General features: G+C 41.6%; 1 protein-coding gene across 1 annotated transcript in view; it reads left to right on the top strand.

Moving 5' to 3' along the window:
• The first annotated feature begins 11,493 nt into the window (after positions 1-11,493).
• The window catches only part of LOC135222872 (endoplasmic reticulum-Golgi intermediate compartment protein 1-like), a 79,986-nt gene continuing 76,045 nt past the window's right edge, over positions 11,494-15,434 (top strand). Inside the window, exon 1 of the mRNA XM_064261221.1 lies at positions 11,494-11,633. Coding sequence (XP_064117291.1) covers positions 11,605-11,633 — 29 coding nt within the window. The 5' untranslated portion in view covers positions 11,494-11,604. The remainder of the gene's footprint in view (positions 11,634-15,434) is intronic.

Below are 15,434 nucleotides of genomic sequence, written 5' to 3'. Positions count from 1 at the left end.
TCGTCAGCAATACATACAACACCATCAAGATTCTCAAGTTCAAGAGTAACTGTTTTTGGAAAATCTCACCACTAACATTTAAACCGAATGGTAGTCTGAGCCACCTGTAGCGACCAAAAGGGGTTTGAAAATGTGGTTAAAAAAAACTAGAATTTTCATCAAGAACACAATGCCAATACCCATTGGCCAAATCAAAAGATGAAAAAAACCTTTGCCTTTGACAGTTGGGGTAGAATATCATCAATTACAGGGGTAGGATGATGTTCCCTTTTCATTTTTAGAGACTTGTTCAAAGCTTGTGGATCAATACAAATTCTTAAATCCTTATTTTCCTTTTCAGCTACAACCATCCGACTCACCCAGTCAGTAGGTTGGTCAACTTTAGCTACTATTTTATGTTTTTCCATTTCATTTATTTTCTTACATACTCTGTTTTTAAGGTTAATTGGAACTCTGCATTTAGGAATCACTACTGGTTCTGCATTTGTGTCAATGGTTAGTCTAACATTTTGGAATGTACCCACATCAGTATTAAATACATTGTCATATTTATCAAGTACATCTTTAGTTGCAGAAATATTTTCATAATTAACTGTAATAAGTCCCATTTGCTCTGATGTTCTTTTACTTAATAATGGAGTGTATTTACAATCAACAACCAAAAATTCAAGGTTATATTTCTTCCTATTCTTGCAATTTCTAATTACTAACCTGCACTTTCCCTTAGGTCTAACTGTGTCTAAAGTCCACACTTCTAGGGTAGTGTCACAAGGCTTTAAATTGACATTAGGAATTAAATATTGAGGAATTACATTTACGCTAGCTCCACAATCTACTTGAAATTTGATTATTTTACAATTAACTTCAAAATCAGCTTCAATTAGCTTATCCTTTTTTACTAGACACTTAAGCAAATATTCACATTCAGATTCATCTGAACTACTCACATCAAAGTCATTGTCATTACCTGATACATAATTTATTTTCCTACTTATACATTTAACAGCATAATGATTATATTTACCACATTTTGTACATTTCTTACCATGAGCTGGACACTTTTCCTTCCTTACGCCATTCATGTTTTTTTCCCCACACAATTTGCAAGGGCGCAACTTATTTTGTAGGAATACTGGGTCTAACTGGACTTAGGACTACCTTCATTATTTTCATGTCTAGGCCTACCATCATGGTCTGCGTCGTGTCTGCTACCAGTAGTCTTCTCCCTTCTAGGCTTTTCTCTCACTTTGGCCACACTGTCATTGGGTTGCCGAGGAGTAGACTTGATGGCGTCCATCTGCCTTTTGCTTGCTTGAAAGGCCACACACAAATCCAATCATCCAATGTCTTCTCAAGGGTAAGGTCTTCAACTTCAAATAACTTCTGACGAAGTTTGTCCTCAGTACATCCAAACACCACTTGGTCCCTCAGCTGCTTGTCTCGTTGGTTACCACAGTTGCAGTCCTTCACAAGAATTTTCAATCTGGTAACATAGGCTTCCAATGTTTCGTTTGTTTCCTGCATACATCTTCGAAACTTGTACCTTGCTATAAGTTCATTCTTGCGCGGAGAAAAATAGGCGTCAAATTTCGCCAAAACATCCTTCAACACATTGGCTGGATTAGGGTCACCGGTTGCTGGGACTGGAAATTCGAAAGAGTTGTAAATCTGTAGAAGTTCTTCACCTCCAATGTTTAAAAGTAGGGCCACCTTAGTCTCTTCAGGTTTATTGTCCTTCTCAGAAGCAAGTAAATAAATCTCGAACCATTGCTTAAAAGACTTCCATTCACGTTCGTTGTCGGCCCCTAGGCTGGCAGTGAATTTTGCTGGGGCTACAAGACCTTCCGTCGACGAAGCCATGTTTGCCGGTCGGGAACACTCAGTATTTTAGGCTTATACACGAAATCTAAAAGGCCTATACTGTATAATACTCGCTTAGTGAGTTCTAGATGTCGTTTTTAATCTCGCCGCTGATCACCATGTCTCGATGTCGTGCATTGGAGGTGATATTCATGATATACTCTCATGTTACAACTTAACTTTATTGTAATGAGCGGGGTTACAGCAACAACAACACACGCCGACATCTGGCGGTGGCATCAGGAATCATGGAACTGTTGGTAGCGTTCTCAACAATACAATTATCATAATTACTGAATAATTATTATCGCCTCGCTGGATGTAGAGTCCCTATTTACGAACGTGCCTGTCGACGAAACCATAGATATAATCCTTGATCGTGTCTACAGGAATCAGTCGACGGCGCCCCTCAACATACCCGAAGCCTCGCTCCGTACGCTGCTGGAGATATGCACGAAGAAGGCCCCTTTCTCCACCCACCGTGGCCAGATGTTCCGCCAAAAGGACGGCGTGGCGATGGGCTCCCCACTGGGGGTTCTCTTCGCTAACTTTTATATGGGTACCGTGGAGGAACGGGTCTTCGCCAGGATGCAGCAACCCCGCAGATATGGACGTTATATTGACAACATCTTTGTGCAAGTCGACGCCGAGGATGAGGTAGAAGCCCTCCGCCAAGCATTTCAGCAGTGTAGTGTGCTGAATTACACAGTCGAACGCAGCTCCGACGATCGGCTCCCCTTCCTCGACGTCCTTGTAAGCAAGACGGAAGACGGTCTCCGTACTTCAGTCTACACAAAGAAAACCAATTTAGGACTTTGCCTCAACGGAGACAGCGAGTGCCCCGCCAGATTCAAAAGCACCACCGTCAGGGCCTTCGTCAGGAGGGCCCTCTCCCACTGCTCAACCTGGCAGGACACTCACCAGGAACTCGACCGCGCCTCCCAAGTACTTGTGAATAACGGGTACTCAAATAAATTAATCAGCAAGGAAGTCCGCACAGCCCTGGAGAAATGGTACGGTAGTGAGAGCCCGCAGCCCCGCCCCCAGGATAATATCAAGCTGTACTACAAAGCCTTCATGAGTTCCCATTACTGTGAAGAAGAGGACGTCATTAAGAAAATTATTTCTGATAATGTATCCCCGACTGACGACACCAAGAATATCGACCTAATCATATATTACCAGAATCGGAGGACGCGCGATCTTATTATGAAAAATAACCCCTCTCCACAGGTACGAGAACCCCTGAAGCAGACGCATGTAGTGTACCAGTATACATGCCCAGTCCGCGAATGCAGCGGCGCCTACGTAGGTATGACTACCATGCGACTGTCGAAGAGACTCTCGTGCCACACCCAAGAGGGGGCTAGAATCACGCCCGCACCAAACATCACGAGGCCATCTCCCGAGATGTCATCATAAAGAACACGAAGATCATCGGGAAGGCCCCTGATGCCCGTCGGTTGCGCCTGCTGGAGGCGCTACTCATCCAGCAAATAAAACCTACTCTGAATACGACGCAGGAAGAATTTCTCCTCCCATACGAGTATGAGAAGACCTGCCACCAACAATGACACCACCGATCATGACAACTATGGATGACAACGCCCCCCCGAACGAGGTACTCCTGCAGCCGATGGAAATCAAAGTAGCCGTGACGTCCCACAGCGTAGCGCAACGCCCATCAATGTTACAGCGCCGCTTAGGAGGTCCAGGCGGCTGCAGGATATGCTGCAACGCAACCATCGGCCCGAAGAAAGTGGCTTGAGACCTGGCTCAGGCAGCCAATGAAAACAAGACTCACCGCCACCAGCCAATAGGAGACAATCATGGGGCAGACCCCCTGCTGTCAACCACAGATATAAGGAGGACGGACACCGCACCAAGATCAGTCCACCCTCAGCTTCCCAGCCCGAGGATGTCTGGCAGCTCCAGACGAAAGCTCGCTTTAAGAAAGAGAGAGAGAGAGAGAAAATCGTTAATGACTTTGATGACTATGGTATCATAGTTTATCTGTAAAATTCAATATATACACCTATTTGACCCTGTATTTTACATGACCTCATAGGCGCTCCTACTAGCCTGTTTAAGTAGCACTGAAAAAGCCGCTATTCGCAAAATAGAGAAGAATCTCTACAAGTGTAACGCTGCTGAAGTAGCCATTACTTTTAATAAAGTATGCTTGAGAGAGGGTCTGCTTCCTAAGTACATGAATAATTATTAATAATATAACATGATATACTACTTTAACCTTGATAAAGCTTTATTTTTAAAGACAATAGCTTTGTAACCAGTAACTAGCATTCGATCCATGTCAACGTCAAAGTAATCAAAGTGTGAAATCTGTTACGTAAACCAGTAGACAGTGACCTGGCTTTCCGCTCGAAGTTCTAGGCAGTGTTGCCAGATGGTGCAGAGGAAATTTCAGGAGAAATTATATAAAAAATTCAGTAGATATAGGTAAAAATTCGGTGCACACACACACACACACACACACACACACACACATATATATATATATATATATATATATATATATATATATATATCTATATATATATATATATATATATATATATAATATATATATATATATAGTCAGACAGATAGGTAGACATAGATGGGCTTCATATAGAGACAGATATTCAGATAGAGATACACACACACACTATATTGGACCAAAAGATATTTATAAAATAAATGAAATGAAATGAAGGAAAAGTTTTATATTAACATCTTATTGCCATGGCTGGTGAAATATTACAAAACAAAATAAATGTTTTTTACAAAATAAAACAAATACCATTTGTAAATTAACATATATACTGAATTATTAGTCACCATAATTTTGTTCACATAAAAGTTAACTACAAATGCATCATAGTATTAATCATCAGTCTTATCATCATCATCATTAGAACTATCAGAAATAAATTAAATTAAATTAAGGTAAAGGTTTATATAATTATTACTTCAATTGTTGGCAAAAAAAATATAACCTTTTTCTCTAAAAACTTCCAATAATATTCAGATATAACTTCTTGAATTATTGATCATAATTTTGCTCACAAAAACCTTAACTATGAATGCATCACATCTTTATTATCAGCCCCATCTTCATCATAAGTAGACCACCAGCAATAAATTTAATGAATTAAGGCAAAGCTTTATTAATATCTTACTTCAATAGTTGGTGAAAAACATTTTTTTTCTTCACAAAATGTAATTTCCATTATCATTTGGATATTAACTTACTGAATTACTGATCATAATTTCCTTCACACAAAACTTAACTATAAATGCATCACAGTATTAATCATCAGCCTCATCATCATTAGAGTGTAAGGACAATGCTTTTTCCCTATTTTTATCGAACTCAATCATCAAGTCGCATTGTTCTTACTTCCGTCTGATAGAGCGTTCCGCGGCCTTTTCGGCGATGTATAACACATGCAATTCCATTATTTGTACGCCTAATTATATCTAAATGAATGTCTGTAAGAAAACACAAATTTACCATCTCAGAGTCATTTCTGTTTGCTGTGCGAGACTGCACTACATATCCGTCCGCACCTGTCTATGTCAACCCAGTTTGTCTGTAAATAAATCATCAGTACCCAGCTACCTGTCTTAATCTCTGGTCCTCACAAGAGCAATCAGAAATAAATCATAATACAATTAAGGTAGAGGTTTATATTTTCAACTGCAGATTTTCTGGAGCCCCTTTCAGAATTCAGTAGAGTACAGCAGTGATTCGGGATTTCATGAGATCTATCAGAATTTTAGTAGATCTCATGAAATTTCGGTAGATCTGGCACCACTGGTTCTAGGGCGCCTCCTCACTTCATAGAAAATGCTCTTGGGGATGCAACTAGATTTGCTCAACCTACCTTAGCCGTCACAATGTTGACTGCCATTGACGTTAGCTAACTTTAAACACTTTGGAATACAAATATAAATTTGTAGAAACTCAAATAATTACATTCACCACTTCCGATGATGCAAAGATATTCCCGTTCATGAAGGAAAACGAGTAAATATTGTTGTGGTGATATATAGTATTACAACCAGACATTCACATTCTATCTACCAGATCTCTATGAACGAATCCATATGAGAATTTCCAATTACTTCGGACATATATTGTGTTTTTAAAACCCTTAAACACAAACATGGAAATCTTGTCACATAAGCACAAACGTGGGGTGTAGCATACCCCATTTTTTTATCGAGAAAAAACCCACTTGCGTTCAAAATTTTTATTTCCGAAAAAATGAACAAAAAGTTCAATCCTTACTCATTCTTTTAATGATTAAACATCCTTGAATAACTGAATTTTTCTGGTACTAAACATTAATAAAACAAAATTATTAAAATTCATTTTTTTCCTGACAAATCCAAAATAAAAATTTGCCATAAATGCAATTTCCATAATAAACAAACATGCTTCCTGCCATGGCGAGGTGGGTCCTCTCGCCTTCTCCTCACCAGCCCTCAGCTCTCTGGCACCACATCTCACTGTATCACAGATTGACAAATAATGGTCAAAATTTAACACAGAAAAATTACACTATTTTAACTTTATGTTATGTTATCAGCCATTACTCCTCTGAATACATCCTAATTGATGCTTAGAGTGTGTATTACAGATTATGTTATATATATATATATGTATATATATATATATATATAGATATATATATATATATATATATATATATATATTAATATATGTAATAATATAATATATGTGTGTGTGTATGTACTGACCTAAAAACACATACATGGGGTACCATGCACCCCATTATCTCTCCAAAACACATACTTAGGGTGGTATGCACCCCAAATAGAATTATACTAAAACACTTACATGGGGTGTGCTGCATCAAAAACAAGAATAACAACAACAACAATAGGAGCACAAGACACTCACATACCCAGCCTCCTAGGGTAATCTCTAGACTAAACCGACAGTGACCGGCAGGGTTGCCGCGAAGTCTGCACATCACCGAGAAACTAATTCCGCACTGGGAGGTGTAGTGTTAATTGCCAAGCAATGTTATTTTGCTACACTAACTAGACGAAATAGTCCCCCTGGTTATATCATATTAACCGCATCTTTACCATTATATGAGTTGGGCTTACTAATTAAACCTTTTTGGAGTTAGATTTTCCCCTTTCCGAAATTCAGTTGCTTCATATCTTTTGAAACATTATGTAACTTCAATGATAGTAAAATTTAGAGCCAAACGAGATACGCGGACAGTGTTCAGTCTTAAAGCTGATTTTATTACATTCGATATATATTATTATATATTGCTACTTTCAAAATGCATGTTTCCCCACTTTGAAATGTCATGTAGAATTGTGCAACATTTTTTCAGATTCCTAGATAGCTTAGAATAGGATGTTTTAAATGTGTTCAGATTTCGCGTAACATAATGTAAAAGAATATATATGTATAACGTAGAATGTAAAAAGAGAGAGATTTTCTATGTCCGTTCGAAACTGAGAGTGTTTTCCCTTTTATGTCAACACTGTAAGATTAGAGGGTCTGCGAGATCCGTTTGCTTTCCTAAATCTGTCAACACGTTTGATAAGCGATCGAATCGAGTCTTTGCGATGTTATCAAAACATGTCAAACTTAATTATCGCTCAACCTCCGTTTCGATCGGGTACGTGTCTGTTGAGCAGAATCATCTTGTACGCGTTTGTCTGTGATGAAAGCCACGTGGGGATTGCACATTTTTTATGTGAATTTGCGTCAGATTTCGAAGATTCTAGAAGAGTTTTGTCTCAGAACGTTTTGTGTCATCTCCTCAGTCCAGTTTTCGCAAGGGAAGATTTCATTATATCTTAGAACCTCGAGGCATTAACATCTCTCTCTCTCTCTCTCTCTCTCTCTCTCTCTCTCTCTCTCTCTCTCTCTCTCTCTCCTGCGACATCCTTGAGATTATATTAACGTAACGTAAATTGGTCACTCAACTTAGAATTTCAGATTTGATATTTCTTAGAGTTTGTTTAGTGTTATTTAGTTTTTTCTTTTTGGAATCTAAACCAACATTATTTCGTAACGGCGCCTGGTTTTTGTGAAAGTGTATAAAACAAGCCTGCAGCAAAGAAAGAAAGAAGTTGGTATACCAAGGTAAAGTGTGTTATATTTTTATTAGTTGCAACTAATAACTAAAAGTTAATGGGAACAGTGGTTAACTAATAACTAATATTTAATGGTTATGATGATTTGGTTAACTAATAATTAATAACGGATAGGAACTGTGGTTAACTGATAACAGATGGTTACGAAGGTTTGGTAAAAACTGATGGTTATAATGTTTTGAGTGAAAAAGATTTACACTTTTACACATTGCTGATTTTTTGTGTTTGTGTTTGTTCCACTGTTTGTATACTTGTTCATTTTCTTATTGAAGTGTGCCTTTTTATTTTATATTTTCATTTGCATTCACAATTTAATTGACTTAGTTATTTTCATTGCTTAATCATTACACATTTGATTAAATTTAACATTTGTGAATTAATTTGCATTTACTTAGAATTCTTTTCAAGTTTTATTATTGTTTAGCACTTGTGAATTAATTTCAAATTTTCAATTATTGCCTAACACTTTTGAATTTCAATTGAATTAATTTTCTTGAATTTTGTGATAAATTAATTTTGATTTAATTTTACTTAATTTGATTCAAGAATTAATTAAACTTTACTTTGTTTACAAGTAACAGTAATTTTCCCTGATATTGTGAATTTTACTTATAAACTTTGAATTTGATAATAAATTTTTGTATTTAAAATTTTTATAAGTGTTTTCATTTCTAACCAGTATATTTTCATTTGATTATATTTATGTTAGGTAGAAACATAGTGGCAATTGATTTGCTTTCCTTCAATTTACTTGAAGTGACTTAGAACCAGGGAAGTACTTAGACTTTTGAAATCAGGGAAATACTTAAACTTTTAAAGTTGTTGATGGAGTGATGCCCTTTAATTAATTCAATTACTTACAAGATTACCTCACACCTGTTTTGATGAACTTAGTTTGATTTTCTGCAATACTGGTAAGTTGTTAAGGGATCACTGTTGCCTTTAGAGTATATATATATATATATATATATATATATATATATATATATATATATATATATATATATATATATAATTTCTGTTTTATAGTTATGATTGTTATACATGATTTGATGCGTAAATTAAGTTACAAAGTGAACACGGGCAAGTAAATTTATTCATAAAGTTTTCAGCAAAAAGTGGGAAGTTACAAAAAAACTGCAATGAAATGTATTTCTTTACTAAAAACGGTTGCTTTTCATTCATTTCTTTGCGTTCCCCACTGAGTAAGTTGACAAGCTCCATAAATCCTTCGATATTCATAAGTAGTTTATTCTTTCTTTTCTTTTTTAAGCCACATTTGTCACTTTAGGTAATATGCTGTATGTTAAATAAAAACGTTTGCTAAAGTAATAATGATAATAAACAACCTAACATATAACATAGGTCTCGGCTTAAAATCAATGTCATAAGCATTGTAAACTGACAAAAACGATATGAAACATGTAGGTCTATATGCCACCTTTTATGATCCAGATATTTTGAAATGAGATTTTTCCCCAAGAGAATGGACAGCATATTATGCATGTTTTATGGCATACATGTGGCAATCCTAAGCCAAACGAATGCCCTATTCAGGGCTATGAGTTTCAAAAAATTGGAAAAGAGCACATCATAATTGGTCCTTTTTTTTATCAATAAGCTACATTAACATAAAGAAATTCCACGATTATAATGCACCACTTCCTAGCATATTGATATCGAAACTTATTCGGTTATAATCAGTTGAATCACTTCAACTAATGCAATTACCTAATACATATTTGCAGTTGTTTTCTCAAAAAAAAAAGATAAATAAATAAATAAAAAACTCATTTAAACATGAATAAGTTTACAATAATGTAAGTCAGTCTTCACCCTAAGATTAATTCACAAATTAACCAAATTTTACTAACCTATATATATAATTACAAAGGCAAATTGAAGATTGCTGGACCTAAAGAATGAATGCATTGTAAGACATCACGTTTGGGTTACATCATCTACTGTTGTCAAAATCGGTTCTTAATTGACAATTGTATGATCGTATATGATATTGGCGAGTGAACACTCGAGACTAGTGAAAATGGTTAATTTTTCAAAAATATTAGTATTTTCAAAAATATTATTTAATTTCAATAATTTTTTATTAATGGAAAAAAGTTTTAAAAGCATAAATATATATGTGGACCTACAGCGCCGCATACGTGAGGAGTGCAGACCTCAGCTCTGCATTCAATGACCCCCCCCCTCGAATCTTCTCCGCACTTTTGGTTGTTTCTCCGTGCTTTGGCAACACTGGTGACCGGTGAAGTGTTGGCAGCTGCTATGGCAAGAGTTGCCAATTTTTTTTTTTTGTGGGGTGGACAGAACCCCATGTTCGTGTTTAAGGGTATATGAACGGTTTTGTTTTGCAGTTTTTAACTTATATCATATAATTTGCAATGTATTTTCATATTCTAGAGTAAATTTAGCGAGATTATGTCTTTTCAGGAAAAACAAATGGGAAATTCGATTGAACGAAAGCTAATGAAAACTGTATCCTGACTTTCCTTGTCGAGTGTACACTTGGCTAGAAAAGTCAGGATACAGTGTTCATCAGCTTTCATTCAATCGAATTTCCCACTTTACATTGTATTGATGTCATATTCAGCTGATTTTTTTTGGCACAAGGCCATTCACAATCTATAATCTCTGATGTGTGATTCGACCTTTACTAGGTACATTTTTGTCACTAATAGATTTATTGAAAGAAAACAATGTTCTATTATTCATAGCCATGGAGTGGTTGGCGGAGAGCCATGTAACCAGGTCCCTGTTTAAATCCACCACAGGTTGTATGAGGTTTGACCCACAGGCCATAGCCGATGGGCTTCCTGTGTAGGAGTATGAATGTTTTGTACTTATGGGTTTCGTCCATGATTCAGCAGTTTAGGTGAGAATATGACCAGTCTTGGTTTGAAAGGACTATCATTATGTAAATGAGGTGGACAGATTCGATAACGGCCAGTCCACCTAGCCATGAATGAATACTATGGGACGTCTATAATATTAGATAAAATGGGTGTTATAAAGTTAGCAACCTCACCCATAGGCGCATGTTGTGTCGCCCGTAGGTAGAGGATAAAAAGCAATGTAGTACTATATAAGGAAGTTGGAACAAAAAAAACGAAAGCGCACTTGAGACCATTATTGTACGAAAGAGTCCGAATGAAAGTTTGTATGTGTAAATATTTCATACATGACACCTGTGAATTTAAACGTGGATTAGTGGCAAACGAAAACAGGGTTATAATAATCATGGTAACGTGTTTCCACCAATTGGAGAGCGCCGTGACTAAACTAGAAACTTTCACTGAATGCGTCCATGCGATCCTGACTTTAACCCCAAATGGTCAAATAAGTGTTCATTATTATCTCAAATATTTTTAATATTATATAACTAGAGTCATACCAGGTTTTTTTTAAACATATTAAATGGAAATATACTGATTTAGATAAAATATATGGTTTTATTTTACTGAAACATTTTATCAAAATTACCGAAAGAAAGGGATTCTGAAACGTTCAGCTGTCGTGGCAGACGTAAACAAGAGACCCCTGTTCGTCTGTCAAAAGTCAAGCAAGAGGATGGGGCTTTTTAATTTTGATGTTAGAAGGTATGTAAATGTAGTTATTAATAGTAAATTTAGCAAAGCAGTCCAATTTGATATTTTCAATAATGTCGCGGCTTTAATGTTAATCTTGCGTCATGGGTTTTCACATGTTTATTAGGTACCGAGCTTAAGGTAGTCAACAGCATCTAAGCTAGGGTTTGAACTGATTCTAGCTATCAGAGCTTCATGTAGTCTTAATGTTTTATGTATACAAAAGAAATGTGACAATTGCAGATAATTCTGCAAGGCTGATGAAGTGTATTTTGGGGCTATGAATTCGGGTTTGTTTTTAGCCAGCATAAGCTGTAGATCCTGGCTACCAGGTGTAGCCTACCGGCAGGCACTTTTTTTCTATGCTAGGCACCAGTCTAGGCTGTGCTAAAATTTCTAAGAACGGGTAAAACTTGAAACTACTGTTGCGGCTTGGTTCCCGCCAGTCGCTGACAGTAATATTTACTACCTTTTGGCCATGTTTTTAATTTCAGTGCCTTAGGGTAAAACCCCACATGGCCTGCATCAAGCAAACGACGATCAATGCATGCCACCCTCCGAAAAAGTACATATAACGCGTCCTGACACTGGAGATGGGCATCAGTCGCGACTTGTTGTTGGTGAGAAACGGAGCTAAAGACCTCTACTCTCCTTTTGAAGTAAGTTTGTTCCAGTACGTTATACAAACCATCGGCCCTTTTACAATAGGAAGGTAACTAGCGGCAGCTGGAACGGTCGTAAGCTTCGAACAAGGGAGTTCGGTAGTTAACTGCTTGTCCGACAGTGCGCGCGCAGACGACTTTTGCTTTTGGCCGTGTGTGTGGAGGACGTGTTTGTCATCGTTCTCTGCCCTCTTCATCGTCGTATGCTTTGCTTTTGTTGTGAATTGTTCAACTTGGTTTGTCAGTGTTTGAAAGTGAATTGTAAGTACGTACTGTCTTTTTCATCTTTTATTACATTGATTTTATGGATCATCGGACATGGAGCTATCCCCGCGCCCCCCCATCAACCATAGAGTGTGCCCGGGGCTGGAGGGCCGCAAGTGTGGGGTCTTCCGCTCTTTTCCGAAGATTGATCCTCATTTGCCCTCGGTGCCGAGGGCGTGAATGCTCTCGGCCCGAGCCTTGTAACATTCGTGTAATTGAGTGGGTACTGTACGAGGGTGGGGAGAAGCGTAGACCTGCCAAGGAGTTGTTGGAAGCTCTCTGCTACTCCCTTGGTTTCGGCCACTGCGTCTTCTTTCCTTCCCCCGACTCAGCTCCTGCAGTTGGCACCTTCCCCTTCGGGGGGGGTTTCGAGGTACTTCTCTTCACCCGATCCGTTGAGCGTAGAGGAGGGCGCTCGTTACCTGACTTGCATTTGTATTTGGGGTCTTCCGTTCGCTCGGGGTGGGGCTCCCCCCCCCTGCACGAGAGGGAAACCCTCCTAACTTCCGACTGTTGCTTCCTCAGGGCTCCTGCTGCGGGGGACGACCTTGGCCAGGTGTGGATGTTGCTGGGACCCCAGGGCACGCCGAGCGTCCAGGGGCCGCCCCAGCATCTGGCGGTGGCTGTGCCGGTCACCCATGGAGCGGTGACCACCACTACACGATCTTGACTTCAGGGTACGACGCCCCTCCTCACCTGGTTTACACCCCTCTCGTGTGTCTGTGACGCCAACGGCCGCCATGCAGGGCCCGATCGCTGCCGTGCCGAGGAGGGGTGTGCCTCCCCCTCCGGGTTCTTCGTGCTGCCAGCCCCGGTCTTCCGTTGCCCGAAGAGCTCGCCCCTGGACCTGCCGCCGGTACCCAGGATGTCTCTGGCTGCTGCCCCGTCTCCTGGAGTACCTGCCCTGTCTGCCGTACCTGCCGCTGCTGCTGTTCCCGCATCTGCCGACGTCGTTCCAGCCCGCGGTGTTGCTGCCCCAGACGCTGGTCCTTCTGGACAGGTGCAGCTGGGCCCTGTTGCTCCTGGATGGAGGACTTGACGTCTGTCCTGTGGGAGCTGACGAAGAAGAAGAAGAGGAAGGTGTCGTCGTTGTCTTTGTCGTCTTCTTCGTCGCCTGCTGCCACCTCTTCCCCTTCGACTCCCAAGGCTTCCAAGCTGAGGAAGAAGAAGGCTGCCTCCTTCCCCCCCTAAGAAGGCTCCTTCGGGAACTTCTAAGGGCCCGTCTCACTCCGGTGGGACGGGGGGTCCTTCTGCTGGTCCTCCTGTTCCTTCGGGAGCGGGGCCCGTCTCTCCTTCCGCAAGGAAGAAGAAGACGGGGACCAGAGGAGTACTGGCTAACATGGTACTTCCTCGCCTGGTGTAGGGGCGCTGCTGCAACACCAGGTTCCGGCTCGGCCTCTCGTTCATGAGAGGTACTGAGTATACGGGCACCCGCGGGCGACCGTGCAGCCAAGGCCCAGACGTCCGAGTTCGCTCGGCGCCAGGACCAAGGCACGGAGCAGAAGGCTGGCGAGAGCCGCTCAGGTGACTCTCGCTAGGCCAGTGATCGCTCTCTTAGCGACCAGCCGGTTACCAAGGTTGCTGTGACGGTCCTAGACCGACCACGGGCGAAGGCTTGTAAGAGGTCCCCTCAATCGCAGGAACCAGCCTCGGCTGGTTCCAGCGGTTTGACGCACCGTGAGAACGGGTACCGGTCCCATCGCGACAGTGGTCTCTGCAGGTCCCCTGACCGCCTCTCCCACCGGGACCGGACGGATAGGGTGACCAGCATCAGCTCCCCTGACGCACGAGACCGGGACCGCTGTTCTCGGTCCAGCCGCTCGCCCCAGGGGAGCAGCACGACCAGGCCTGCAGCTCGATCGCCACCGTGGGTTGGCGATTGCCTGCAGCCACCCAAGCACACAAGGGGGGAGCGTCAGGTCTTCCTCTCCTGTTCCTCCAATTTCCTTGGGTTACACCGGGAAGGGCGAGATAACAAGGAGTGGTCGTGAGGGGCGCCCCACAATCCCGCCACGACACCCTACGTGCCTGGCACAGTCCTCGGATCGACCAGGTTGTATGCGCAAGTGGCAGGAGGAGACTGGGAGGGGTCTGCCGCGGTTCCTCCCTCTGAAGGAGGAGGGTCTCGGGAATCGCTCTTGCTGGAGGGGCTTGATGGTCCTACTCCTCAAGATGCGGTCACTCCTGAGATCCAGAGGAATTTTGCTGAGGTCATTGCGCTGATTTGTCAGCACAACGACCTCGGGGAGATTGCCGTCGGGACTGTCACCGCTGCTCTCGGTCTAGCCGCTCTCCCCAGGAGAGCCGCACGACCAGGCCTGCAGCTCGATCGCCAGTGATCTCCTGAAGGCAGGAAAACCGCTGGTCCAGACCAGCAACTCGACCATCACCGCAGTTGATGATCGCCACAGTCCTCCCAGCCTACCGGTTCTGCTGGTAGGCAGGGGAGGAGCTCTCATAACAGCTCCCCTGACACAAGACAGACGCTCCGTTCCTTGGTCCAGCTTTTCTCCACAAGAAGCCGCTGGTCCAGACCTGCAGCTCGATCGCCAGCCCTCCCAGCCTAGTAGCATGCTAGTAGGAAGGGTAGGAGCATCAGGTCTCCCTCACCTGTCCCTTCAACCACCTCAGGCTACACCGGGAGGAATGAGGCAAGCAGGAGTGACCGTGAAGGTGGGGGGGCTGGCAAGGACGAATGACGCTTCCCAGACTCTTTGAGGGACCGTCACCGCTGTTCACGTGATGGTCCGTCTGGACCACGCATTCAAGAGAACAGGGCGCGCTCCCCCTTCGGTCCTCTCTAGAGGTTTCGGCCTCGACGAGGACTGGGACGCGTCGGAGGATGGTATCGGCTTTCTCCTGTCAGGTGTTCGATCAGCCCCACCCA

The sequence above is a fragment of the Macrobrachium nipponense genome, chromosome 8, assembly GCF_015104395.2.
Source record: "Macrobrachium nipponense isolate FS-2020 chromosome 8, ASM1510439v2, whole genome shotgun sequence".
NCBI lineage: Eukaryota > Metazoa > Arthropoda > Malacostraca > Decapoda > Palaemonidae > Macrobrachium > Macrobrachium nipponense.
This window is presented reverse-complemented; position numbering and strand designations above follow the sequence as displayed.